The following is a 27,463-nucleotide window of genomic DNA, read 5'->3' as shown; positions in this document are numbered from 1 at the left end:
AAAAAAAAAAAAAAAAAAAAAAAATGTATGTTGTTGAAAACCACGAAGTTTTGATAATTGGCAGTGGTGGAAAACTATTACAGCCCTCTGTCCTTAAGAGTTTACCAAAGCAAAAATGATCTCCCTTACTCTTCTTTGGCACTATATTTTGACTTTGCCTCGGAAGAAAAATGGTGTGATTATAAATATTTTTCGTGACCACATCTGGTAGAATATACAGACTTCATTGTAACATTCATGTTCACAAACTGAATTGCAGTCTGTCTCCTAGGAGATTTTACCATTTGGAGGTGAGAAGAAGAATCTCCTCTTTGCAGATGTAAAGCTCACATTGTGGAATGGCTGATGTTGTGCTTTCTAACTCTTAACATTGGACCTTTTCTCATCTTTGTTCCAGTTTCTCCTTCCCCAGGAAGTTTTACAGATTTCTGCAACCACATTATTTTTTCGATTCTCTTCATGTCCGTGGTACTAGACTTAACATCTTTCCATGGTTAACAGTCTGCTTGAGGGAGGGAAATTATTCTCATAGTTGCGTTCCTAACATCTTAAAAAGAGCTTCTCAGGTAGGGGACACTCAGCACTCTTGATAGCTACCTGAATGCCTTTTGATCTTAGTGTGTGCATATTGAATTGTCTTTTGCCTTTCATGGGTCTGCCTTGTCTTACCGGGAAGATTATTGGATCTCAGAGCCTCCAGACTACCTCTCATCTTTTGTTCTTACACAACAGTGACCAAATAGTAAGTTGGGCTCCAAACTCTGCACTGTGAGCTGGGAAAGGACACTCACTGCTCCCTGAATACCAAGATCCATTATGCTGCTGCAGCCAAAACAGGAAATAAATAATGCTGGACATCATCAAGCAGAGGATTTGAAACAGCTTTCCTCTGTGGCGTTGCAGGGTTCCAGGACTTCATTATATGAACTGAGCCTACCTTGCCTTCTCATCTCTGGAGGCTCTTCACTTCACTGCTCATGTCATCACTCCTGTGTGTCTCAGACTTCCGCTCATGACCCAAACAGCACAGCCTCTGCAAACTTCAGTATCCCTCTTTGTGACTCTTACCCCTTGTTCTCCTGGCTCTTTTATGTCCTTATTCTCACTACTGTTGTTGGAGGTTCTCCTCAAATTTGTCAGCTCCTTCCTTGACTCATGTCTATACCAAAACTAGATCCTGTTGTTGATTGCACACATTTCTCACATTAGGCATTCTTCCTTCCCTTGCTCTGCGTTACCTGCACATACAGAAATCCCAGCCCAGAACCGCTGCACAGTGTGCCTTTTCTTCTGTCCAGGCAGCGAATGCCGCTTGAGGAAATCACAGCTAGGCAGACAAGTGTGACAGACATACTCTCCATCACCTCAGCTTATCTTTTGTCAGCAGCTTTTGCTAGTTTGTCACTGCATGGCCCAAACCTTTATCACTGTCCTCAATGATCATGGCCTTCTGTTGTTCCTCTCATTGTTAGCATATAGCCTTGCTTTCTTTTTTGACTCACATTTTTATTGAACTGCCTGCTAGTTGTCAACATCCCACCTATCCTGACTTCCAGGAGGTAGGAGAGAATGAAGCATCCTTCTTCCTTTACAAACCTGATACTTTCGTCAGAGATTTGACCCCATCCTTTCCCCCTTCTCTCTGCTCTAGCTCCAACTCCCTTGTCTTAATTGCTTCCTCTGTTTTTAGTCTCCACTCTGACCCCACCACCTCTTCTACCTGCCCTTTCTCTTCCTTCTCCATTTCCAGACTTTTCATTCCTATTGTGGAATTTGTCTGCTGTTTCCACCAGTGTATTGAAACTGATCTCCTCAAATTATTAGTGAAGGCTTATCTAACCAATCCAATACCTTTCAATCTTTAATTTGTCTAACGCTATTTTGATCTACCCGTCCTTGAAATTTTACATATCTTAGATCTCTCTATTTGGTGGTTCTCTGCCTCCTTTTTGGGCTTCTCTTTCATTTGCTTCCTAAATGTTGATTTTTCTCTATAATCCTGGTCCTACCGTTTATTTTACTCTTCACGTTCTCTTTGGTTGGTTTTATGCCATGGTTTCATCTGGTAACACCATTACGTGGCACTATTGAATATTACTGTTTCTTGGTAAGCTTTATATGAAATATATCACAGGGTTGTTGATAGTAACATATGGTCCCCCTTAGACTCCTTTATTCGTGTGTTTACTTAACCTATATCTCATAGCAGGAGAATATAGTTACTCTTAAATATGTGACAAAAGACCATCCTCCTCCCAAAAAGCTTGTCCTGTTTGAGTATATAGCCAGGTAGCCTGAAAGGATTCAGATAGAATACAGATGTGGAAGGCAGATGACGTACATCTGGATAACCGTCACATGTAAATACAGCCTCGTAGATGCCACTTCACTGTGTTCATGTGGCCTACTCACTGTGTTCAAAACCAATCACATCACTTCTCTGATACCTAACCCTTCTGATACTGTTCTCCATTTAGTCACACAGAAACCTGAGAGTCATGTGAAGCCCTTTCTCACACCCACATTCAGTCAAAATCCAGGACATACTGATCATACCCAAATCTACCTGCTCTCCATTTCTACCATCATGGCCTTAATTTGTGTTCCCAAATCTTCTAGATTAAAGTATTAGCCTCCTACCTGTTTTTTTTTTGCTACTATTATATCTTCCTCTAGTCTATTACACAGGTACCCCTAGAAGAGCACTTGGAAGACACTAATATTGTTTCCTGCCTTACAACATTTAGGAAAGAGTCCACATTTCTGCGAATGGCATTCTTTGCTGGCTGTGACCTAGATCTGGCCTTGCACACCTCTGGCCCTGTTTCTTTTTGTTCCCTGGCCTAAACTATATGCACTAGAAGTGTTGAACTTCTTCCCCTTACACATAATCTTCTCAGGCACTGCCTTTGCTCACGATGTTCCTCATCCTCCCTTACCTACCAAACCAGCTCTGACACTCAGTCCATTCCTCCCTGAAACCATTCGGCTGTGTTAGAAACCACCTTCTCTGCTCCCATGAGCCCTTGTCCATTGCCATTATTATAGCAGTAATCAAACTCTACTGTAAATGTGTGTTTTCAGTTTCTTCAACTAGCCTCAGCTGCTTGAGGTAAGGGATTAAAATGCCTTGTTCACATTTCTCCTCAGGGCCTGATACAGAGCTAGGAACATAACTGTTCGGTAATGATTTATTAAAATGGCAGAAGTTCCAAATCTATACCACTAAGATAGTTATTAACTTACCAGGTGTTTCCTCAAAAATAAACAAAACTTCTCCCAGTATCCGTGCTCTGAGAATGACTGTGATATTTTAGAGAAGTCAGTATTGGCCAGTCACATAAAAGGATCCTTTGTGATGGATCTGATTACCTCGAGAATGGTAGAAAGCTAGAATTAAATAAATAATGGTTTACATCTGTGTTTCTCAACCTTGGCTATACATTCATTTGTACCAAGTGGAGCTCTTAAAAAAAAAAAATCCTTAACCCCTTCTCAGATAATTAAATCAGAATCTCTTGGTGTGGGACTCAGGTATCAATAAATGCCAGACACACTTAGCAATTCCAGTGTGCAACCAGAGTTTAAAACCACTGGGTTAGATAAAGGTTTGAGTGAGTTATCTAGAAGTAGTTGCTAAGGGAAATTAGAATTGAGTGAGACCTAACCTAAGCTATTCATAATTATGATAGTTATCAGAATGGACCTTATATGCCTGTCTAAACCAGCAACCTTACTGTAGTTTTGTTTTTTTTTAAAATGAGATCCTATTGAAAATTTATTAGTGACCAGAAATGTTGAGACCCTGCCTAAAAAAAAAAAAATTAGCCAGGTGCAGTGGCTCATACCTGTAGTTCTTGCTCCTTGGGAGAATCACTTGAGCCCAGGAGTTTAGGACCACAGTAACCTCCCTAGGATGCCAGTACTATTTCCAGATACATCATTTGATTAACAGTATCTCATTATATTGACTTGTGATTGACTTCTTTGTGATTCCACACATATGTCCTAATCCTGCCCTGTGCAACAACTCAGAATAAATATTATTCCGAGGAGAGAATGTGCAAATGTGTGAAAACTATTTTCTTGCTTCCTGTAAGTGATTTTTTTTCAGGCTGAATATTTCCAGTTACTTCAGCCTTTGCTTATCTTGAAAAGCAAGCTCTATGAGGGAAGGACCCATGTCTGAATGGCTACTACTCTATTCTTAGCCTCTAGAATAGTACTTGGCATGTTGTAAGTACTCAGTTAATGTCTGGTGTAAAAAGGGATGAATAAAGGAACCATCTGGGTTCATTCAAGTCTTTATCTGACTCCTTAAAAGGAACCTTGTACTCTTATGATAACATCCATACAAAGTACATATAGCATCCACTTGTATATCTTAATTTCCTTAAATAGTATTTCATCGCCTTCATTGTCAGCTAAAATTTGTAACTGATCTTTACTTATATTGCTGGTGAAAGGATTAAAAACAGGGTAAGGAAAGAGACCTGTAGCTGATGTCAGAGACCTCTCTTCATAAGGACATGACCCTTTGGTCAGCTAATTGTGGATCTCTCTTGCTGTACTGTAATTCAGTCATTGTTGCTGCTTCTTTTGGTGGCTGTAGGAGCAAAGAGTAAGAAACACTAAAACTTCCTGGAGAAATTAGGTAATGACGTAAGAAGGGATAATGTTTGATCTTGCAACATGGATAAGGTTTTACCAAGAGACAAGAAAAGGAAGAACGTATCTGGCATAGGAATAGCATAGATAAAGATGTTCAGGCAACTCAAGTGGTTCAGCATGGTTATAGGGAAATGTATGGTAGTTTGATGAAACATTTAGGGCTTAGGGAGGTAGAAAAGCCACAATCACAGAGGATCCTAAATCCATGCCAAGGACTTAGTCCATTTTTCTGTATGTACTGGGAGACCAAAAGGGAATTTTAAACAGGGAGTGAAACTCCTGTGTTTTACAGAGATGATGTTGCTGCAGACACTCACTGGAGTGAGAGAGACCAAAGGCAAAAAAGTCAAGTAGGAGGTTTCTAGCTCAAGAATTATGAGGGCCTGAAGCATCATGGCAGTAGGAGTTGGAAGAGATGGATGGAAGACACTTAAGAGGGGGAATTTACACATTGTGGTGACTGATTGGATGTTAAAAAGAAACTCTAGAAAGACACTTGCTGGTTGGGCACAGTGGCTTACATCTGTACTTTGAGCACTTTGAGAGGCCCAGCAGTTTAGGAGGCCAAGGCACGAGGACTAGTTGAAGCTAGGAGTTCTAGACTAGCCTGGGCAACATAATGAGACCCCTATCTCTGCAAAAGAAATTTTTTTAATTAGCCAGGCAGGGCATGGTGACTCACATCTGTAATCCCAGCACTTTGGGAGGCCAAGGCAGGAGGATTGCTTGAGCCCAAGACTTTGAAAGCAGCCTGGGCAACATAGTGAGACCCTGTCTCTACAAAAATTTAAAGATTAGCTGGGCGTGATGGCATGTGCCTGTGGTCCCAGATACTCAGGAGGCTGAGGCAGGAGGATCACTTGAGCCTGGGAGGTCAAGACTGCAGTGAGCTGTGTTTGTGCCACTGTACTCCAGATTGGATGACAGAGTAAGGACCCTGTCTCCAAAAAAAAAAAAAAAAAAAAAAAATTAGCCAGGTGCAGTGGCTCACACCTATAGTTCTGTGTACTTGGGAGGCTGAGGAGGGAGGATCACTTGAACCCGAGAGTTTGAGGCTGTGGTAAGCTATAATCATGCCACCACACTCCGGCCTGGGTGACAAGAATGAGGCCTCGACTTTGAAAAAAAGAAAAGAAAAACACTTGTGTTACTGGGTCACTAGACGTCTTTTTTTTTTTTTTTTTTAATCTTACCACGTGTCAGGCACCATTCTTTGTTTTACAAATACTAACTCATTTAATTCCCACAGTAACCCTATGAAGTCAATACTATTTTATCCCTCTTGGTCTTGAAAACCACTGTTTAATGTATTTTGGCTGTTTTGCTGTCAGGGCATTCCATCTTGGCTGGAAGCAGAAGTTTATAAACATTGCATTTTAAATGTATTTTAAATTTAGATTTTTTAGATTTCCATTTTTATGACTACTAAATTTGACTATTTCCTATATGTTTACATTTGCATTTCTTTTGTACTTTGTTCCTGTATATTGTTTGCTCTGTCTTCTGAAGATTTAAGGGTTTCCTTTTCAGTTTTATGCACTGTCACATAAGTAAAAACAATATGGTTTCTGTAAGAGAGCATCTTATAGCAGGAGAATTCTGGAGATCTGCAAAGGTTCTCCCTCAAGTATTCAACAGAGCACAGATCAGTACATACATGTGAGGAAACTACTTGAGCCAGGGAAAGAGTCCTCTAAAGGATTATTGGGAGCAGTATCTGTTGTTCACATAGGGCTGAGAAGAGTGTCTATTCCCACCAGCCAGACTGGAAAACTCTTCCAATTCCTGGAGCATTGGATAGGTCGTGTCTACCCGATCAGTATCTATCAAGAAGGTCTTGCTTCAGTGTGGGGGATAATTAGCCCTATACTAGGCACTGCTAAATCTATCTAGCAAATTGTGAAGGAAAGACCCAAAAGTATCAAACTGTTTCTAAGTAACCTAACTGCATTCTAAAAGAAAACTTAAGGAAATTTATAGTAATATAAAAATACCCAGCATCCAGTATGATAACAGTCACAGTATCTGGCATCCAATCAAATTCACCAAGCATGCAAAGAGATGAAAACATGGCCCATAGTGAGGACGATAATAATGATTTGAAACTCGTCCAGACTTAACATAGATCTTACTATTAGCAGAGAAGGACAGTAAAACATAGTTATAAATGTATTTCATATTGCTAAGAAGGTAAATACAGCAATAGAAAGTACTAAAAAAAAATTGAGATTCTAGGGAGAAAACCCATATTATCTGAAATGAAAATACACCAGGTTAACAGCAGATTACATTTCTAGAAGAAAAGTTGGGTGAACTTGAAGTCATAGCAATGTAGAACTATCCAAAATGAAATGCAGAGAGAAAAAAGAAACCAGAAAAAAAATGAAAAGAACTTGAGTAAGCTGTAGATAGCATCAGGTAGCCTACTGTATGAGTAATTGGAGTCCCTGAAGAAGAGAGTAAAGGAGAGATGGAGAAATACATGAAGAAATAATGACTGAAAGTGTCAAAACTTAATGAAACTATAAACCCGCAAATTCAAGAAGCTCAAGAAACCCTAAACACCAGAAACATGAAAAGTATACCAAGGAAAATAATAATCAGATTACTCAAATCAGTAAAAGAGAAAATCTCAAAAGTAGCCAGAAGGAAAATACAGAGGAATAAGGGATTACGTTGGATTTCTTACCAGAAATAAGACGCCTAAGAAGAGTGGAACTATATCTATAAAGTACTGAAAGAAAAAAATAACTGTCTACCTATTAAATAGAATTACACATTCAGGAAAAAACGTCTTTCAACAACAAAGGTAACTCAACCTATAGAGTGGGAGAAACAGGCCAGGTGCAGTGGCTCACACCTGTAATCCCAGCACTTTGGGAGGCCGAGGCAGGCGAATCACCTAAAGTCAGGAATTCAAGACCAGCTTGGCCAACATGAACCCCCGTCTCTACTAAAAAATACAAAAAATTAGCTTTGCATGCCTGTAATTGCAGCTATAGGCTGAGGCACAAGAATTACTTGAACCCGGGAGGTGGAGGTTGCAGTGAACCAAGAGTGTGCCACTGCACTCCAGCCTGGGTGAAAGAGTGAGACTCCATCTCAAAAAAAAAAACAAAAAACAAAAAAGCAGTGGAAGAAACTATTTGCAAATCAGGTCTCTGATAAGGGTTTAATATCTAGAATATACAAACACCTACAACTCAACAGTACACACAACCCAATTGTAAACGTGGGCAAAGGACTTGACATTTCTGTAAAGAAAATACACAAATGGCTAGTAAGCACATGAAAATATGCTCAACATCATTAGTCATTAGGGAAATGTAAAAGCTACAGTGAGATGTCACTTCATCCCAACTATGATGGCTGTAATTTAAAAAAATAGAATAGCAAGTATTTGGCAAGGATGTAGAGAAATTAGAATATATGTATATATTCCTGGTGTGAATGTAAAAATGATGCAGCCACTATGGAAAACAGTTTGGTGATACCTCAAAAAGTTGAACATAAAACCATATGACCCAGCTGTTTCAGTCCTAGGTATCTACCCAAAGGAATTGAATGTAGGAACTCGAACAGATACTTGTATGCCAGTGTTCATGGCAGTATTATTCATAATAACCAAAAGATGGAAACAATGCAAGTGTTCATCAACAGATGAGTGGGTAACAAAATGTAGCCTCTAACCAATGGAATATTTGGTCATTAAAAAAGAGTGAGGTTCTGATATGTGTTAAAACATAGATGAACCTTGAAAAATGTATACTCAGTGAAATAAGCCAGACTCAAAAGGGCAAATATTGTATAATTCCACTTATGTGACCTAAGTAGAGTAGGCAAATTCGTAGAGACAGAACGTAGATTAGGGGCTTCCAGGGGAATAGGGGAAGATATGGAGTTATCAGTGGATACCAGAGTTTCTGTTTGGAGTGATGGAAAAGTTTTGGAATTACGTAGTGCTGATGGTCACACCACACTGCGAATGTAATTAATGACACTGCATTGGATACTTAAAAACAGTTAAAATGACAAAAAAAATACATATATATATCTATTACTACAATTTTAAGAATTATGTAATATACCAAAACCCACTGAATACACAGTTTAAATGGTTGAACTGTACCATATGGCTGTTAAAAAAAAAAAGGCACAAAAAAGACATTGTTAGCTATAAAAAAGCTGAAAGAATTTATCACCAGAAGACCCTTGTTACACGAAACGTTAAAGAATGTGCTTCAGAGAGAAAGGAAATGAAACCAAATGGAAATCTGGATCTACACACATGAGTAAACAGCACTGGCAAATGGTAACTACATAGGTAAATATACAGTATTTTTCCTTAATATTTAAATTATTTTTAAAATGTAATTGGCTATATTAGTTTTCTGTTGCGTGTAGCATATTACCACAAACTTGGCAGCTTCAAACAGCACTTCCTTATTATCAGCTCTGTTGGCCAGAAGCGGTGCAAGCACAGCATGGCTGGGTTCTCTGCTCAGGGTGTCCAAAGGCTGAAATCAGGGTGTGTCACCTAGACTGAGTTCTCATCTGGAGGCTGTGGGGGGAAATTCACTCTCAAGCTCACTCTTCTTGGCGGAATTCAGTTCCTTGTGGCTGCAGGACTGAGGTCCCTGCTTCCTAGCTGGCTTTCAGCTGGTGCTGCTCTTTGCTGCTGGAGACTGCCATGTTCCTCACACTGCGCCTTCCATCTTCAAGCTGGTAATGGTCCGTCACATTTTTCTTGGGCTTCAATCTCTGACTTCCGTTCTGTGACCAGCTGGAGACAACCTTGTTTTTTTAATCTGTAAAGTGACACTATTAGATTAGGTCAGGTTTGGGTTTTTTTCCCTCCAAAAAAAAATTTGTAGTGGTAGGTAGGATCATTCAGTTTTAAATCTTCAAATGTGGTGTGGAACTCCAGAGATTAAGGGGTAAAAATGCAATTTATGTAGCTCTTCCTAATCTTAGGGAGCTTCGGGCACTGTAGATTTGCTTATAGAATGTCTCTGATGTTCCTCTGTATGGTGGGTGTTTGTGTCATACCCAGCTGGTATGAGGAAGTTTAGGCTGACAATTTAGGGAACCTCCCAGTCATAGCAAACTTAACTTATGTTTCTTTCTTTTTCCTAGCTTTGTCATCTTAGCACTCTGCTATCACTCAAGGAAGTATCATCCAGAACAAGGACGACATGGATGCTAAGTCACTAACTGCCTGGTCTCAGGTAAGCTGTGCTTTCTTCCCAGTTGGAAACTGGGAATTCCTTTTTATTTTAGTCCATTTGCCAGAGAACTTCAGAAATTGTATCTTTTTCTCCAGCAGACTAGGATTAGGTTTTTGTTTACTTTATTTATAGTTGTAGTTTTATTTCCTTTTAATACAAAAGAAACACAAGTTTAACAGTAACATTGGTGGGAATCAAGTGAGGTGACATCAGACTTCTTCCCAAAAAGAAGAGAGAACTGGGAATGTTGATGCCTCTCTGTGATTTCTCTCAGGCCTGACTGTCCTGGGTGTAGTGCTTACTGTGTTAATTCCTCCATGGGGAACCCATTTGGAGGAACTCAGGGACAAGTTACATAGTTATCAAAGGATAACTGCAAACAAGGTGCAAAGAACTCTGAGGAGAACAGAACCTCAGTGAGCAGTGTGGCCTGGGGACATCCAGGCTGAGAGACTGGTTCTGGTGCCTATTCAGCTTCTTCCTCTGGAGGGTCCTTCATGCAGACCATGACAGGTAATCTCGGGAAGGAAGGTGAGACTGGAGCCGAGGTTCCCTGGCCTGTCTGGAGGGCTCAGCCCCACATTGGAGTGCTCTGGGCAGGTGTTTGGCATATGCATTTAACATGAGGATATTTAAATAGTTTAAAGGTTCAGAAGAAAACTTGCTGAAATGACATTTATGCCAACACATTAAGGATGACTTGTGATTGTCCAAAGAAATATGAGAGAGCTGCATTTGTGAAGGCCCAGACTTTGGAGAGAGCATGGCCTGTTTGAAGAGCTAAAAGCAGTCTAGTGCAGCCCAAACACAGAACCAAGGGGAATATGGGCAGTGTGGGCCTTCTAGGCCTGTTTGGCACTGACTGCAACACAGATAATGTTTGCATGGGGCTAATGAGACTCCTCACAGAAGGATACACAGTGGTAACAAGGCCAAGAAGAACTGAAACAAATACCAAGAGATAACTGATGAGGCTGGTTGAGCTGATGAGCTTGTGAAGGAGGCTGAGCCAGAGTCTTCTGCGAGTTAAAATGAAAACCGATGTGTACAGTATAGGGAAAGATGATTTTGCAGGAATGAGAACATGACTCAACTGTAACATGCTGCTCTGTTGACTAAAAGGTGAGTTAGGAAGAAGACAGATCACTGTGGTTGTTGGTCTTTCCCTCTCTTCTTTTATTATAGAAATTTTCAAATATGTACAAAATAAAAATAGTACAATAGTAGTAGAAAATATGACAGAATGGAATAAGTGTTATATTTAAAATGGACTGGAGGCTAAGGCTAATACAAGAAAAAGATCAGCAATTCGTGCTGATCAAAAATTCAAAAACAGGTATTTGCAAACAGTTACTCCTTTTTTTTTTTTTTTTTTTGAGACAGTCTCGCTCTGTCACCCAGGCTGGAGTCCAGTGGTGCGATCTCAGCTCACTGCAACCTCCACCTCCCAGGTTCAAGTGATTCTCCTGCCTCAGCCTCCCGAGTAGCTGGGACTGCAGGCGTGTGCCACCATGCCTGGCTAATTTTTTGTGTTTTTAGTAGACAGGGTTTCACTGTGTTAGCCAGTGTCAATCTCTTGAACTCAGGTGATCCGCCTGCCTTGGCCTTCCAAAGCGCTGGGATTAAAGGTGTGAGCTACCCCGCCTGGCCAAACAGTTGTTCATTTACAATTGAGATAAAGGCATTTAAAAAACAATAAACAACACAATTCAGGATAATGCTTACTTCCAGCAAAGAACAAGAAGTATTAGGAGGAATGAAAGCATACTTAGTCTATGTACCTTCTTGGCGTGACTGCATGTGCGGGACTGCAGCGGATGGCACTTCTCATCTCTGTCTTCTTTAACACTGTATTGTACTGTGTGTTAGTGTGTATAATACTATGAGACAGATAGTATTTTACAGCTAAGAGAACTGATTCGTGGTGAAGTTAAATAAGCATTATCCAATCCAAAATTTAAGGTATACAGACCAGGTGAGGTGGCTCATACCTGTAATCCCAGCACTTTGGGAGGCCGAGGTGTGCAGATCACCTGAAGTCAGGAGTTTGAGACCAGCACGGCCAACATAGCAAAACCCCGACTTTACTAAAAATACAAAAATAAGTCAGGTGTGTGGTGGCATAGTCCCAGCTACTCAGGAGTCTGAGGCAGGAGAATTGCTTGAACCCGGGAGGCGGAGGTTGCAGTGAGCTAAAATCATGCCACTGCACTCCAGCCCAGACGTCAGAGCAAAACTCTGTCCCCCGCCCTGCTCCCTGCCAAAAAAAAAAAAAAAACCCCAAAGGCTTTTTTGTTTTCATTTACTTTTAAATTTTTTTTTTTTTTTTTTTTTGAGACGGAGTCTCGCTCTGTCGCCCAGGCTGGAGTGCAGTGGCCGGATCTCAGCTCACTGCAAGCTCCGCCTCCCGGGTTTACGCCATTCTCCTGCCTCAGCCTCCCGAGTAGCTGGGACCACAGGCGCCCGCCACCTCGCCCGGCTAGTTTTTTGTATTTTTTAGTAGAGACGGGGTTTCACCGTGTTAGCCAGGATGGTCTCGATCTCCTGACCTCGTGATCTGCCCGTCTCGGCCTCCCAAAGTGCTGGGATTACAGGCTTGAGCCACCGCGCCCGGCCAAAAAAAAAATTTAAGATGTACAGATTTGACCACAGGTTCGCCTGATTCCAAATCCAGTTATTGACTAACATCTCATGCACCTTTCCTTTCAGTAGTGTCACCATGACATACTTTGTCTCTGTGTTTACAGTAAAAGTGCAGTGTATTTCTTATGGGAATGCTAAAACCACCAGACCAGAAATCAGATAGCCACTTAAGTTAAAACTGGGCAGGCTTCTTAGAAACCATGAACAGCAATGAATGAGTCAAGGACTAGCGGAAAGTAGCAGGCACCTTAACTTCAGTAATACGAGAATGAGGTGGGAGCAGAGTGTCATCACCATTAGGCCTGAAGGGATGAGAACAGGGACAGGTTCTGGAAACCAGACTTGTGGTTCACAGAGGCTGTTCCCATCTGTCAAGGGAATGTACCTCCATCACGTCACCACCACTGCACTGGGGCAACTTTCTTGCCATATCCAACTGGTGATCTCCATTGGTGAAATAAATCAGAAAGGCAGAGGGCAAGAGAAAATCTTTGGTATAATCCACAGAGCTCACCCTCCCTGGGAACAGAGTAGGGTGGAAAGGAAACCTGGAGGGAAGGAGAGAAGATATCCAGCATACAGATCTCATAGAACATTCCATTTTAAATATTTTTATTTATGTTTCAATTTACATACAGTAACGTTTTCCCCTTTGGATTTACAGTTCTGTGATTTTCGACAAACGCATATAGTTGTGTAGCCACCACTTCATTCAAGATACAGAGCAGGCTGGGCGCAGTGGCTCACGCCTGTAATCCCAGCACTTCGGGAGGCTGAGGCGGGTGGATCACCTGAGGTCAGGAGTTTGAGACCAGCCTGGCCAACATGGTGGAACCCCATCTCTACTAAAAATACAAAAATTAGCTGGGCATGGTGGCAGGCACCTATAAACCCAGCTATCTGGGAGGCTGAGGCAGGAGAATCGCTTGATCCTGGGGAACGGAGGTTGCAGTGAGCCGAGATTACACCACTGCACTCCAGCCTGGGTGAAAGAGTGAAACTCCATCTCAAAAAAAACAAAACAAACAACAAAAAACCCCACCAAGTTACAGGGCAAACCCATGACCCTAGAATTCCCTATGTGCAACCCCTTTGTATATAGTCCGTGCTTACTCCCCCTCCAGCCCCTTGACCACTGATCTATTGATTTTTACCTTTTCCAGAATGTCATATAAATGGGATCACATAGCATGTAGCTTCTAGCTCCTTTCATAAAGCATAATGTATCGGAAGTTCATCTGTTGTTGCATGAGTCAGTAGGATATTCCTTTTTATTGCTGAGTAGATTTACATTGTGTGGCTGTACCACGCTTTGTTTATGCATTTCGTGTTAAGGGACATTTGAGTTTCTTCCAGTTTTAGATAAAGCCCTTTCTCAGGTTTATGCATTTGCATACAGGTGTTTGTGTGGACATAAATTTTCCTACTCAGTTATTTAGCCAAGAGAATGATAGGTGTGTGCCAAGAGTGTACATTTAACTTTATGAAAAATACGCACATTTTTGAAAGTGGTTGTAGCATTTTCGCATTCTCACAGTGATGTGTGGGAGTGGCAGTTATTCTGTATCCTCACTGGCACTTGGTATCACACATTTTAAAAGTTTACCCTTTCTAATAAGTGTCTTTATGGTATCTCACTGTCATTTTAACTTTCATGTCCCTAATAAGTAATGACACTAAGCATCATGTGCTTATTTATTACCAACTACCTATATCCTTCTTTGGCGAAATGTTTATTTTAGTCTTCTGCGCAGTTTTCAAACTAGTCTGTTTTCTTACTGAGTTGTTTTTTTCTTGGAGATGGAGTCTTGCTCTGTAGCCCAGGCTGGAGTGCAGTGGCACGATCTCGGCTCACTGCAACCTCCGCCTCCCGGGTTCGAGCAATTCTCCTGCCTCAGCCTCCCGAGTAGCTGGGACTGCAGGCGCGCACGCCACCACAACTGGCTAATTTTTTTCTTTTTTTTTTTTTTGTATTTTAGTAGAGACGGGATTTCACTGTGTTGCCCAGGCTGGTCTCGAACTCCTGAACTCAGGCCATCCTGAGGCATTCCCGAGACCTGTCTTGGCCTCCCGAAGTGCTGGGATTACAGGCATGAACCATTGTGCCCAGCCTCTTACTGAGTTTTGAGGGTTCTCTATACCTTACACGTACAAGTTCTTTGTCAGATAATGTGATTTGCAAATATTATTTCCTGGTCTCTGGCTTGTGTTTTCATTCTCTTAGTAACGTCTTTTGAAGAGAAAAAACATTTTTAGTTTTGGTGAAGCACTCACTTTGTCAATTTTCAATTTGTTCTTTTTTTTTTTTTTTGGAGACAGAGTCTCATTCTCTCGCCTAGGTTGGAGTGCAGTGGCGTGATCTCGGCTCACTGCAACCTCTGCCTTCAGGGTTCAAGCGATTCTCATGCCTCAGTCTCCCAAGTAACTGGGATTACTTGCATGCACCACCATGCCCAGCTAATTTTTGTATATTTAGTAGAGATGGTGTTTCACCATGTTAGCCAGACTAGTCTCGAACTCCTGACCTCAGGTGATCCTCCTGCCTCGGCCTCCCAGAGTGCTGGGATTATAGGCGTGAGCCACCATGCCTGGCCTATCAGTTTGTTCTTTTATGGATCATGCTGTTGGTATTACTGCTAAGAACCCTCTGAAGAACTCAAAATGACAAAGTTTTTTCCTATGTTTTCTTATAGAAATTTTATAAATTTTTGTGTTACATTTTGATCTGTTTAGGATTTGAAATTTTTTTGCAGATTGACACATTTATCAGTATGTAATATCCCTCTTTATCTCTGCTAATATTCTTTGTTCTTAATTCTACGTTGTCTGATATTAATACAGCCACTCTAACTTTCGTATGATTAGTGTTTCCATAGTACATCTGTTTCTGTCCTTCTACTTGTAACCTCTCTAGGTTGTATTCAATGTTGTTGTTGTTTTTTTTTTTTTGAGACAGAGTTTCACTCTCGTTCCCCAGGCTGGAGTGCAATGGCGATATCTCAGCTCACTGCAACCTCCGCCTCCTGTGTTCAAGCGATTCTTCTGCCTCAGCCTCCTGAGTAGCTGGGATTACAGGCATGTGCCACCACACCCAGCTAATTTTGTATTTTTAGTAGAGACAGGGTTTCTCCACATTAGTCAGGCTGGTCTTGAACCCATGACCTCAGGTGATCCGCCCGCCTCGGCCTCCCAAAGTTCTGGGATTACAGGTGTGAGCCACAGCACCCAGCCCAATGTTGTTTTTTTTTTTAGGTAGCAGATAGTCGAGGCTTGTGGTTTTTTTTGTTTGTTTGTTTTGAGGCAGGGTCTCATTGTTGCCCAGGCTGGAGTGCAGATGTGTTATTACAGCTCACTGCAGTCTGGCTCAAACTCCTGGACTTAAGTCATCCTCCCACCTGTCTCCCTAGTAGCTGGGACTATAGGCATGAGCCACCACATCTGGCTAGTTTTTAAATTTTTTGTAGACATAGGATCTCCCGATGTTGTCCAGGCTGGTCTGAAACTCCTGGGCTCAAGGCTTGTGGTTTTTGCTGTTGCCTTTTTTTTTTTTTTTTTTTTGAGACAGGTTCTCACTCTGTTGCACAAGCTAGAGTACAGTGGTGTGATCACAGCCCACTGCAACCTCTACCTCCTGGATTCAAGTGATCCTCTCGCCTTAGCCTCCTGAGTAGCTGAGACTACAGGCACATGCCACCCTGCCTGGCTATTTTTTGTATTTTTTGTACAGACAGGGTTTTGTCATATTGCTAGGCTTGTCTTGAGCTCCTGAACTCAAGTGATCCACCTGCGTCAGCCTTCCAGAGTGCTGGGATTGCAGATGTGAGCCGCTGCACCCGGTTGCTTTTTTTTTTCTTAATACATTTTGGCGACCTGTTTTTTAATTGTTATGTTTAGACCATTTTTGTTTGATGTTATTATTGATACAACTGAATTTCAGTGTGTTATTTTATTATATGTTCTCTGTATATCTTTTCCCAGTTCTTAATTTACTACCTTTATTTGGATTATTTGAATATATTTTAGTATTTCACTTAATGTCTTGGTTTTTTAGCTTTATATTTTTGTACTTTTTAATGGCTGCCGTAGGGATTAGAATATACATACCTAATCTTTTACAGTCCACTTAGAGTTAATTTTTACCACTTCAAGCAAAATCTAGAAGCCTTACAACATACGGGTCCCTTTATGTCTCTCCCTTTATGTCTCTCCCTTTATGTTAAAGTTGTGTGTGTATTGAGAAACTGCACCAGAAAATGTTATAGGTCTTTCAGCTGTTCTATATATTTTTGAAACATTTAAGAGAAAAAAACAAATCTATTATATGTACCCAGATATCTACTGTTTTTGTTATTTATCTTCCATTTCTGAGATTTCAGGTTTCTCTGGTATCATTTCCCTTCTGCCTGAAGAACTTCCTTCAGCACATCTTCTAGAACAGATCTTCTGCCAACAAATTCTGTTAGTTTTAGTTCATTTGAGAATATCTTTATTTTGCATCATTTTTGAAAGATATTTTTACTGGATGTAGAAATTCTGGTTTGTCTGTTCTTTCAGCATTTAAAAACAAACAAACATTATTCTACTGTCGTCTGACCTTTATAGTCTTTGATGAGAGACCCTGAGTCACTCAAATAGATTTTTCTCTAAATATAATCAACACTTATTTTTGATGTGGCTGATAAGGGCCTTGCATCCATCTCCTGTTTCTTTGATTGTTTTGCTACTGCTAAAATATAATCTTCCAACTCTTCCATTGTTTTTTAGTACCTACCAATGGTCATGAAAAATGTTTTGGATAATTATTTTGGGTTATAAAATATGGCTAGGGTGGTAAATCTCTTAAGCATTAAGGTGTACTTGAATTAGGTTCTTTATCTTACATAGTGTAAAAGTGGGTTAACTTTTTGGGAGAATAGATAATTCGCCCTGCCATAGCTGTTTAAAATTTATTTTAAATAAAAATTCTTATGACAGTTTTTTTTAACCTAAAGCATCATATAAAACTTGTTTTCAGACAGTAGGTACCTAATAGCCATTCCTTTTACGACTTGACCAGAATAAATAGTACTCACTCCTAGAATAAATTGGGGTCCATCCACTTTACCTGCCCCAGTGCTGTCAGCTTAATTTCTCTTCCTGTTAGCAATCAGGAAAGGGGGATAGCAAAGATACATATCTGGTGCAATGCAAATGTGTTTGATGTTGTAGACACTGGTGACCTTCAAGGATGTATTTGTGGACTTCACAAGGGAGGAGTGGAAGCTGCTGGACACTGCTCAGCAGAGCGTGTACAGAAACGTGATGCTGGAGAACTATAAGAACCTGGTTTCCTTGGGTAAGACTAGCTCTGTTTTTGAAGATTTTGGTTCTCCTTTGATCAAAAGGTACAAGACCCTGAAGCATATATCCTATCAGAGTACGGGCTTGGCGTTCAGAGACCTCATTTCTTTGAGGCATAGAACAGGTTTTTTTTACTCCAGCTTTTGTGGAAAACTTGTTTTAATGTATTGAAGTTTTAAAAATGCCTCTTTAAAAAGTTTTCCAGCTGGGCGTGGTGGCTCACGCCTATAATCCCAGCACTTTGGGAGGCCGAGGTGAGTGGATCACAAGGTCAAGAGATTGAGACCATCCTGACCAGCGTGGTGAAACCCCGTCTCTACTAAAAATACAAAAATTAACTGGGCATGGTGGCGTGCGCCTGTAGTCCCAGCTACTTGGCAGGCCGAGGCAGGAGAATCACTTGAACCCGGGAAGCGGAGGTGGCGGTGAGCCAAGATTGTACCACTGCACTCCAGCCTGGCAACAGAGTGAGATTCCATCTCAAAATAAATCAATAAATAAAATAAAAAAGGTTTTCCTGCCTCTGTCAACTTTAGAGTCCCTGCCAGTCCTGCAGAGGGTTGGAGGGTCAGGTTGAATCTGAGATGTTTCTTTGTGCCTGCCCCAGAGCTCCCCTGACTCTTACCCCATTGTCTTTTACTGTGAACAGGTCATCAGCTTACTAAGCCAGATGTGATCCTCCGGTTGGAGAAGGGAGAAGAGCCCTGGCTGGTGGAGAGAGGGATTCACCAAGAGGCCCATCCTGGTGAGGACCAGACAAGAGTTGTCATAGGCAGTAGCCCAGTTGAGCTGTGAGATGCTAGCACTTCTAGAGATAGTGGTCACTGGCCCTCCTCACAGGTCCTTCTTCGTGGGAAGATTGAGTTTATCTGGCCCCTATTTCCCCACTGCCAATCTTTATATTCCATTTGCATTCAGAAGCAAAGGTTTCTTTGTCTGTTGACGTGGTTGGTTTCAGCGCTGCACATGTCGCTTTCCTGATTATTACCGTTATTACCACTAACCTAGCATCTTGTGCTCTCATTTGTCATAGAATCACTTCTTGCATTTTTGCCTCTCTCTCTTTCACGTGACCCCTTCCCACAACTCGGTTATCTGTGCAAGCTCCGGAGTAGGACTCTTATCACCTTTTCTGAGAGTTTGTTTTCTGTCAGGTGGAAAACTGCTGCAGAGAGCTCATAATTCCTGTTGCCTCAACTCTCCTTCCTTTCCAGAATGGCTGCTCACAGAAACACCGGTTTTTCTTACTGTACTTTAGATCTTTTATTTTTTTTTTGAGATGGAGTTTCTCTTAGTCTCCTAGACTGGAGTGCAGTGGCGTGATCTCAGCTCACTGCAACCTCCGCCTCCCAGGTTCAAGTGATTCTCCTGCCTCAGCCTCCCAAGTAGCTGGGATTACGGGCATGCACCACCATGCCCAGCTAGTTTTTATGTTTTTAATAGAGGTGGGGTTTCACCATGTTGGCCAGGCTGGTCTCGAACTCCTGACCTCAAGTGGTCCGCCCACCTCGGCCTTCCAAAGTGCTGGGATTACAGGCGTGAGCCACCATGCCCGGCCTCTATCTAGTTCTGTATTTAATGTTTTAAAAATCTATTTCTAGGCATTTCCCTGCATCTCAGACTTTGAATGTGATGTAAATTAAATCTGAGTCTTACTTGTCCTGTAATTTAGCCACAAGTTCTTTCCCGTGAAGCCTTTTATGATTCCTCATTAAGTACTGGCCTCTTCCTCTTCTGAACTTGCACCTAGTTTAAATCTCTACTTTAAAATATTATCATAAGCTCTTTTTTACTTTTTAGTATTGGCCTTGTAGCTAATTGTATCAAAATGCTGTCTCAAAGCAAGTCTTTCAACTGCCTTGGGACCATGGGAAGAAATATTGTTATATTTTCTTTTCTTTATTACTTACCTTCTTTCTTTCTTTTCTATTTGTTCATCTAGTAAACTTTCCTGAATGTCTATTGACAGGTATCCAAAAATAACAATTATTAACTGGATCCAGCAGTTTATATTTTTATTGAGAAAAGGCGGGCGGATTACGAGGTCAGGAGATCGAGACCATCGTGGCTAATACTGTGAAACCCCATCTCTACTAAATATACAAAAAAAAATTAGCTGGGTGTAGTGACGGGCGCCTGTAGTGCCAGCTACTCGGCAGGCAGAGGCAGGAGAATGGCATGAACCCAGGAGGCGGAGCTTGCAGTGAGCCGAGATTGCGCCACTACACTCCAGCCTAGGCGACAGAGAGAGACTCCACCTAAAAAAAAAAAAAATAAAAAGACTCAGACCTCATGGGCTTAAATGCATGGAGTTTTACAGAATCTACAAGGCTGTGAAATTCATTATCAAAACAAAAAATATAATGTGTGATAATTTTTAAAAATCAGATGATTAGTTGATTAATGGGTCCAATAGACTTCAACAATAACTTACTGGCATGGCTATGTTACATAATATGTGGAAGATTTTAGTATATTAATAAAGCACCTCATTCTTATGATCAAACTCTACACTCAGAATTGTCCTCCCATTAGTGCTCAGCACCCCCCTTATATATATTCTTCATAAAATCTTCCAGTTGGCATTTGTAGTTTGAAAAACTTCTCCATAAGATTTTATGATGTTCTGGATTGGGGAAAGAGGGGGAAGGGGTGGTGTATTTCCTATTAAAAATCATCAGGATGGGAAAGAAACTAGGAACTAACAAAGTGGTAAGTGACAGTGAGGACTGGTGGGGGTGGGATTGTATAAGGAAGTCATTTAGGGACGAGGCCTGTCACAGGGATCATTTACCAGGTGTATTAGTTTCCTGGGGCTGTGGTAGCAAAGAACCAGAAGTTAGGTGGCTCAGAACAACCAAAATGTTTCATGTCACAGCTGGAGGCTGTAAGTCTAAAATGAAGATGTCAGTGGGGCTCTGTTATGCTTCTAGGAGAGTGTCTTTCCTTATCTCTTCCAGTTTCTGCTAGCCCCAGCTATTCCTTGGCTTGCGGATATATCATTCCAGTCTTGGTCTCCATATTCACATGGTCTCTTCCCCTGTGTCTCTGTGTCTCTTTTAATGAGGACTACCATCATATTGGATTAGGGGCCCATCCTATTTCTGGTACTACCTCATAACTTACTACATCTGGAAAGACTGTATTTCCAAATATAGTCGTATTCTGAGAATCTGAGGATTAAAACTTCAACATACCTTTTTGGGGGGATACAGTTTAACCCATAATACCAGGTAAGAGTGGAATGTCACCCCGTCATGTAAGATGAAGTGGTATTATCAGTGTATTTTTTAGGTTTGGGATTATACATTTTACCTGAAAGACGCTGAGAAACAGATAAAGCTCTTATTCAAGGGAAATAATTTGCAGTAATATACACAGGTAGCAGATGGCAGAAATTCTAAGAGAGTATGGGTCAGGCCTCAGATTCTAAGTTCACATCTTGTGGTAGTAGTCCTATCGGTTGTTAAGTCCTTATGTTTCAGAACAAAGAAATCAAAACAGAAAATGAGAAGAATGATAATGATTATTGTAAATCTTACTGCTTTGACCATAAATGTGCCAGAGACTGTAATAGACTCATGCTTTATATAATATGATAATCTGAAATAGCAAATACTGTCGTCCTTAGATTACAGATAAGCAAAATGAATTCTTAAAAGTTTAGCAACTTGTCTAAATTCACCACTAGTAATAGTATAAAACTTAGATTAGAACCTGTATCTTGGTAACTTTTGTGCAGTTACTCTTCCACCTGGTCATGCAGCCGCTCTGACAGGTCTGTTGTGTCAGTCATCTGGGTGTTATTCTGTGGTGCTTCTGTGATTTGGATAAAAAGCATTGCCTGACGTATGGCTGCATTCATGGTTTAAGAATACTAAATGGGGCCGGATGCAGTGGCTCACGCCTATAATCCCAGCACTTTGGGAGGCCAAGGTGGGTGGATCACCTGAAGTCAGGAGTTCAAGACCAGCCTGGCCAACATGGTGAAGCCCTGTCTCTACTAAAAAGATAAAAAATTAGCCAGGCATGGTGGCAGACACCTGTAATCCCAGCTACTTGGGAGGCTGAGGCAGGTGAATCATTTGAACCTGGGAGGCGGAGGTTGCATTGAGCCGAGATCGCGCCATTGCACTCCAGCCTGGACAACAAGAGCGAAACTCTGTCTCAAAAAAAAAAAAAAGAAAGAATACTAAATTGATAGTAATGTGAAGAATGTGTGTCAGGGGAAAGTCCTGGCAACAAGTAGATAGGTGAGGAACTTGCATTGTTAACATCTGGATTAGGAAATGGGAGTGCAGTCCTTTTTATGTAATTTTCCTTATTTCTACCCTCACCATTGATATCCTGAGTCCTGTGGCTTCTCCTTACTCCTTTTGCCCCTTTTGAGTACTGTATACCCCAATGCATTTACTGTTTGCTGCTCCATTCTTCCTTTTCTCATTCTCTATCGAAGTTACAAAGCCATATTTGAAAGCAACTGTGTACATCTTGCATACTTTGTCTCCACGTACTTCCTACCATTCTCACTTTAATACTGTCTTTAATTACATAAAGATTTTCATTTCTTTCAGATTCAGAGACTGCATTTGAAATCAAATCATCAGTTTCCAGCAGGAGCATTTTTAAAGATAAGCAATCGTGTGACTTTAAAATGGAAGGAATGGCAAGGAATGATCTCTGGTATTTGTCATTAGAAGAAGTCTGGAAATGTAAAGACCAGTTAGACAAGTATCAGGAAAACCCAGAGAGACATTTGAGGCAAGTGGCATTCACCCAAAAGAAAGTACTTACTCAGAAGAGAGTCTCTGAAAGTGGTAAATATGGGGGAAACTGTCTTCTTCCTGCTCAGCTGGTACTGAGAGAGTATTTCCATAAACGTGACTCACATACTAGAAGTTTAAAACATGATTTAGTTCTTAATGGTCATCAGGAAAGCTGTGCAAGTAACAGTAATGAATGTGGTCAAACCTTCTGTCAAAACATTCACCTTATTCAGTTTGCAAGAACTCACACAGGTGATAAATCCTACAAATGCCCTGATAATGATAACTCTCTTACTCATGGTTCATCTCTTGGTATATCAAAGGGCATACATAGAGAGAAACCCTATGAATGTAAGGAGTGTGGAAAATTCTTCAGCTGGCGCTCTAATCTTACTAGGCATCAGCTTATTCATACTGGAGAAAAACCCTATGAGTGTAAAGAATGTGGAAAGTCTTTCAGCCGGAGTTCTCACCTCATTGGACATCAAAAGACCCATACTGGTGAGGAACCCTATGAATGTAAAGAATGTGGTAAATCCTTCAGCTGGTTCTCTCACCTTGTTACCCATCAGAGAACTCATACAGGAGACAAACTGTACACATGTAATCAGTGTGGGAAATCTTTTGTTCATAGCTCTCGGCTTATTAGACACCAGAGAACACATACTGGAGAGAAACCCTATGAATGTCCTGAATGTGGGAAATCCTTCAGACAGAGCACACATCTCATTCTGCATCAGAGAACCCATGTTAGAGTGAGGCCCTATGAATGCAATGAATGTGGAAAGTCTTATAGCCAGAGATCTCACCTTGTTGTGCATCATAGAATTCACACTGGACTAAAACCTTTTGAGTGTAAGGATTGTGGAAAATGTTTTAGTCGAAGCTCTCACCTTTATTCACATCAAAGAACCCACACTGGAGAGAAACCATATGAGTGTCATGATTGTGGAAAATCTTTCAGCCAGAGTTCTGCCCTTATTGTGCATCAGAGGATACACACTGGAGAGAAACCATATGAATGCTGTCAGTGTGGGAAGGCCTTCATCCGGAAGAATGACCTCATTAAGCATCAGAGAATTCATATTGGAGAAGAGACCTATAAATGTAATCAGTGTGGCATTATCTTCAGCCAGAACTCTCCATTTATAGTTCATCAAATAGCTCACACTGGAGAGCAGTTCTTAACATGCAATCAATGTGGGACAGTGCTTGTTAGTACCCCTAACCTTATTGGATACCAGGCAAATCATATGAGAGAAAATGCTTACTCATAAATGCGGGAATTTTTCACAAAGAGCAATAACTTTATTTTGCATTGGAGAACTCCTGGAGATATGCTGTACAAATTGAATCTATGTGGAAATGCTTTCAGTCTTGTTAACTATCATATTGCACATTAGAGAATTGGTCCTGGAAGGGAAAGAAACCACAGATTTTATTTCAGTACAGAAATCCATCAGATTTTCTTCTTTTGATGAATTCCTACAGAAGTAATTGGCCTGGGAGCATTCTTGACCAAGTCTTAAATGCTAGAATCTGAGAAGGAATTATTAAATAGGTGAGTTGTTGAGCAAGAACCCCTTCATTTGAAAAGAAATGAGTATGCTACTGTAGGGAGAGTTGTTGCTGAGAATTAAGAAATGATACAGTTAATGCAACAAAAGATGGAAAAGAATATTTCAGTCAATATGTCATTGTTTACTTGACTTTGTCTCTCTTCTGGGACATTTATAGTGTTCGGTATGTTTTATGTGTCTGGTAGAAACCGTATTTTGGTTAACAGCAAGGAAATGCTTATAATGTAGTACAATTAAAAACAACACATCTCCACTACCAGCACTAACCCATTTTTAAGTATATTTGCATGTGGGCAAGAATTGAAAGTATATAGATAATTGAACAGAATTGATTTGTTAGATAATGGGACTTTGAGTTTTATAGTCTGTTTAATGTTGCTGTAATAATTAAAGAAACTTTTAAATATTGTAAGAGGATACCTAGTTTCTCTATTCTACCATCAAAGAAGCTCTTGAGTACCACCTGTTAATGAGCTTTCCTATTCTAACTTGTTTTGGGTCACAGAGTTCCACTTTTCCCACTCTTTAGCATTGTAAAAGCTCCTGATAATTTAAAAACAGTAATTTTCTGGATGTTAGGACTTAGGGGAACACTGGGCATTTGGACATATCAGGGAGGGGTCCCCATTTTAGTGGGAACAAGTATTTAAACAATATTTAGAGCAAGTGTCCTCCTGTGATAAACAGAGCACGGCCTAAAGATGCCCTCCGTCTGAAGGTAGTCTTTTATCGTTATAAAGAAAGATTAGTGTTAAGAGCATAGACTTGAACTAGACTACCCAGGTTGAAACCCCACTAGCTGGGTGATCTTGAACATGCTGCTTAGCTTCTCTGTGCCAAACTTATTGATATCCTCCTCTGTAAATTAGTGATAATAATAGTACTTACCTAGTAGGATTATGGTGAGTATTAAATGAGTAAACAGAAACAGCTTAGAATAGTGCCTGACATATATTATGTTCTCTGTAGTTACTGGCTGTGATTATTAATATTATTGCCCCACCCTAATGTCTGTTATTTAATTGAAATCTGCTTGTGTGCTTATAAGAATTTACTGAGTTCTCACTTCCCTTACAGTCATACATGGTTTTTCCCTCTTGCCTAAATCAGAACTCGACAACCTGGGAAAATCACTGACAAATAGTTGATATAGGTTTCATTCCTGAGGATCAATAAACAACTTATAATGTTGTATACACATTTATTCTGTTTGCACAAAGGTTTTCCATTCTAGGGAGAGGATCCCAGTCTTCAGATTCTCTGGTAAGTTAATAACCCACAAAAGATTCAGGAAGAGGATCTGTTTTAATTTTCTGTTTCGTTCTGTAAATCAATCTGTTGTGTATAGGGACTGACCATGATTCTGCATTTTCTAGCATAAATATTAGATGCTTAATGATTGGTTGTTGAATGATAGATGAAGTATTGCTGAAGCCAACCAGAGATCTTGATCTCTCTCTGAAGAAAAACCTAGAAATGATGGTTAGAATCAGGAGACTTGAGAACTACAAGGAACATGACAGCCTCTAGCTCCTGCTTGTCATTGAGATCAAGTGAGTTGGCCCAGGTCTCACATTTTCAGTGAAGTCAGACTCAGAACTAGGTCCTGGGTTCCATGTTTCCTGCTACTCTTCTCACTGTGTACATACCGTGCCAACATACAACATGCCTATCAGAAATGGTTTTCATTAAGGGAGAATAGTCACTTAACTGGGACTCTCAACATTTCTAATAACCTGTGGCTCAATTTCCTCAACTGTATAATGAGGATACTACTAGTATCTACCTCAAAGCGTTGTCATGTGGATTGAGATGATACGTATGAATCACATAAAAGAGTGCCTGGCACATAGGTGCTATTAATAATATTACTATTGTTAACACTTTAAGGATCTAACTTGTAATGAAGACAGAAATATGTATGAGGATCACTGAAATATTTATGACTGCATAATTTGCAAAATGAAAAAATGTACACTAGCATAATATTTGTGGCATAACTGTGTAATGGAATGTTATGCAGGCATTAAAATATGTACACAAAAAGTTTGGTAACAGGAAAAATGCTGTTGTGTGTTACAACAAAAGCATGATAAATACTTGTTAATATGGAATAAGCTCAAATATGTCAAAATAAATGTAAAAAATGAGTGTGGCCCAAAACTAAGGAAATTTGTCAAAATATTAATAGTAGCCTATATATTGGGAAAATTGGTGTTTCCTTTTCTATTTTTACACTTTTCAGTTCTTTCTAAAGCCTCCTGAAATAATATATCTTACTCTTAAAATTAGGAAAACAATCTCCTCAGTGATGGAATTTATTTTTTCTTCAAAAGCTCATACCAAGGTCCGATGTGTTGGCTCATGCTTATAATCCCAACAACTTGGGAGGCTGAGGGAGGAGGATTAATTGAGTTCAAGACCAGCCTGGGCAATATAGCGAGACCCTGTCTCTACAGAAAGTTTAAAAATTAGGTGTGGTGGTGCATACCTATAGTCCTAGCTACTTAAAAGGCTCTGAGGCAGGAGGATCACTTGAGACCAGAGTTTGAGGTTGCAGTGAGTTATGATCACAGCACTGCACTCCAGCCTGGGCAACAGGGTGAGACTCCGTCTCCAAAAAAGGGGGTGTGAGGGCTCATACATGTAAATAAGCTACTAGAGGCTGGGCACGGTGGCTCACGCCCGTAATCCCAGCACTTTGGGAGGCTGAGGCTGAGGTTGGGAGTTTGAGACCAGCCTGGCCAATATGGTGAAACCCCATCTCTGCTAAAAATACAAAAATTAGCTGGGCATGGTGATGCACGTCTGTAATCCCAGCTACTTGGGAGGCTGAGGCAGGAGAATCGCTTGAACGCGGGAGGCGGAGATTGCAGTGAGCCGAGATCACACCACTGCACTCTAGCTTGGGTGACAGAGTGAGACTTCCTTTTGCATTTAAAAACAAAACAAAACAAAAAAACAACTAGAACCTTAATAAAGGAATTTAGCAAGGTCATAGGATATGAGGTTACAAAAATCAATTTTATTTCTATATACTAGCAGTGACCAATTAGGAAATGAAATTGGAAATACAGTTCCATTTATAATGATAGAAAAAAGTTAGGTTTTGAAGGAAAGGTGAGGGTTAAAGAGAGTTAGTGGCTCAACAGAAACACAGGTTTATTACCAGCAAAAACCTGCAGAGTGGGGACCAGCTTAGTGTCAGAGCCCACTGCTGCTTTCAGGCTGGGGT

General features: G+C 40.6%; 1 protein-coding gene across 4 annotated transcripts in view; it reads left to right on the top strand.

Annotated features, from left to right (window-relative positions):
• The window catches only part of ZNF10 (zinc finger protein 10), a 26,863-nt gene extending 472 nt beyond the window's left edge, over positions 1-26,391 (top strand). Inside the window, exons 1-6 of one of the 4 annotated variants that reach the window (XM_011960915.1) lie at positions 4,603-4,654; positions 9,808-9,899; positions 17,751-17,877; positions 18,532-18,627; positions 22,457-22,643; positions 23,046-25,428. In XM_011960915.1, the coding sequence (XP_011816305.1) occupies positions 9,867-9,899; positions 17,751-17,877; positions 18,532-18,627; positions 22,457-22,643; positions 23,046-23,925 (1,323 nt within the window). In that variant the 5' untranslated portion in view covers positions 4,603-4,654; positions 9,808-9,866 and the 3' untranslated portion in view covers positions 23,926-25,428. Of the gene's footprint in view, positions 1-4,602; positions 4,655-9,253; positions 9,900-17,750; positions 17,878-18,531; positions 18,628-22,456 lie in introns of those variants that run through there. The other 3 variants (XM_011960905.1, XM_011960898.1, XM_011960889.1) reach the window with 3 other exon arrangements.
• Positions 26,392-27,463: the final 1,072 nt, after the last annotated feature.

The sequence above is a fragment of the Colobus angolensis genome, unplaced genomic scaffold (genome assembly GCF_000951035.1).
Source record: "Colobus angolensis palliatus isolate OR3802 unplaced genomic scaffold, Cang.pa_1.0 Scaffold115, whole genome shotgun sequence".
Classification (NCBI taxonomy): Eukaryota; Metazoa; Chordata; class Mammalia; order Primates; family Cercopithecidae; genus Colobus; species Colobus angolensis.
The sequence above is the reverse complement of the archived record's forward strand: the minus strand, read 5'-3'. Positions and strand labels throughout refer to the sequence as shown.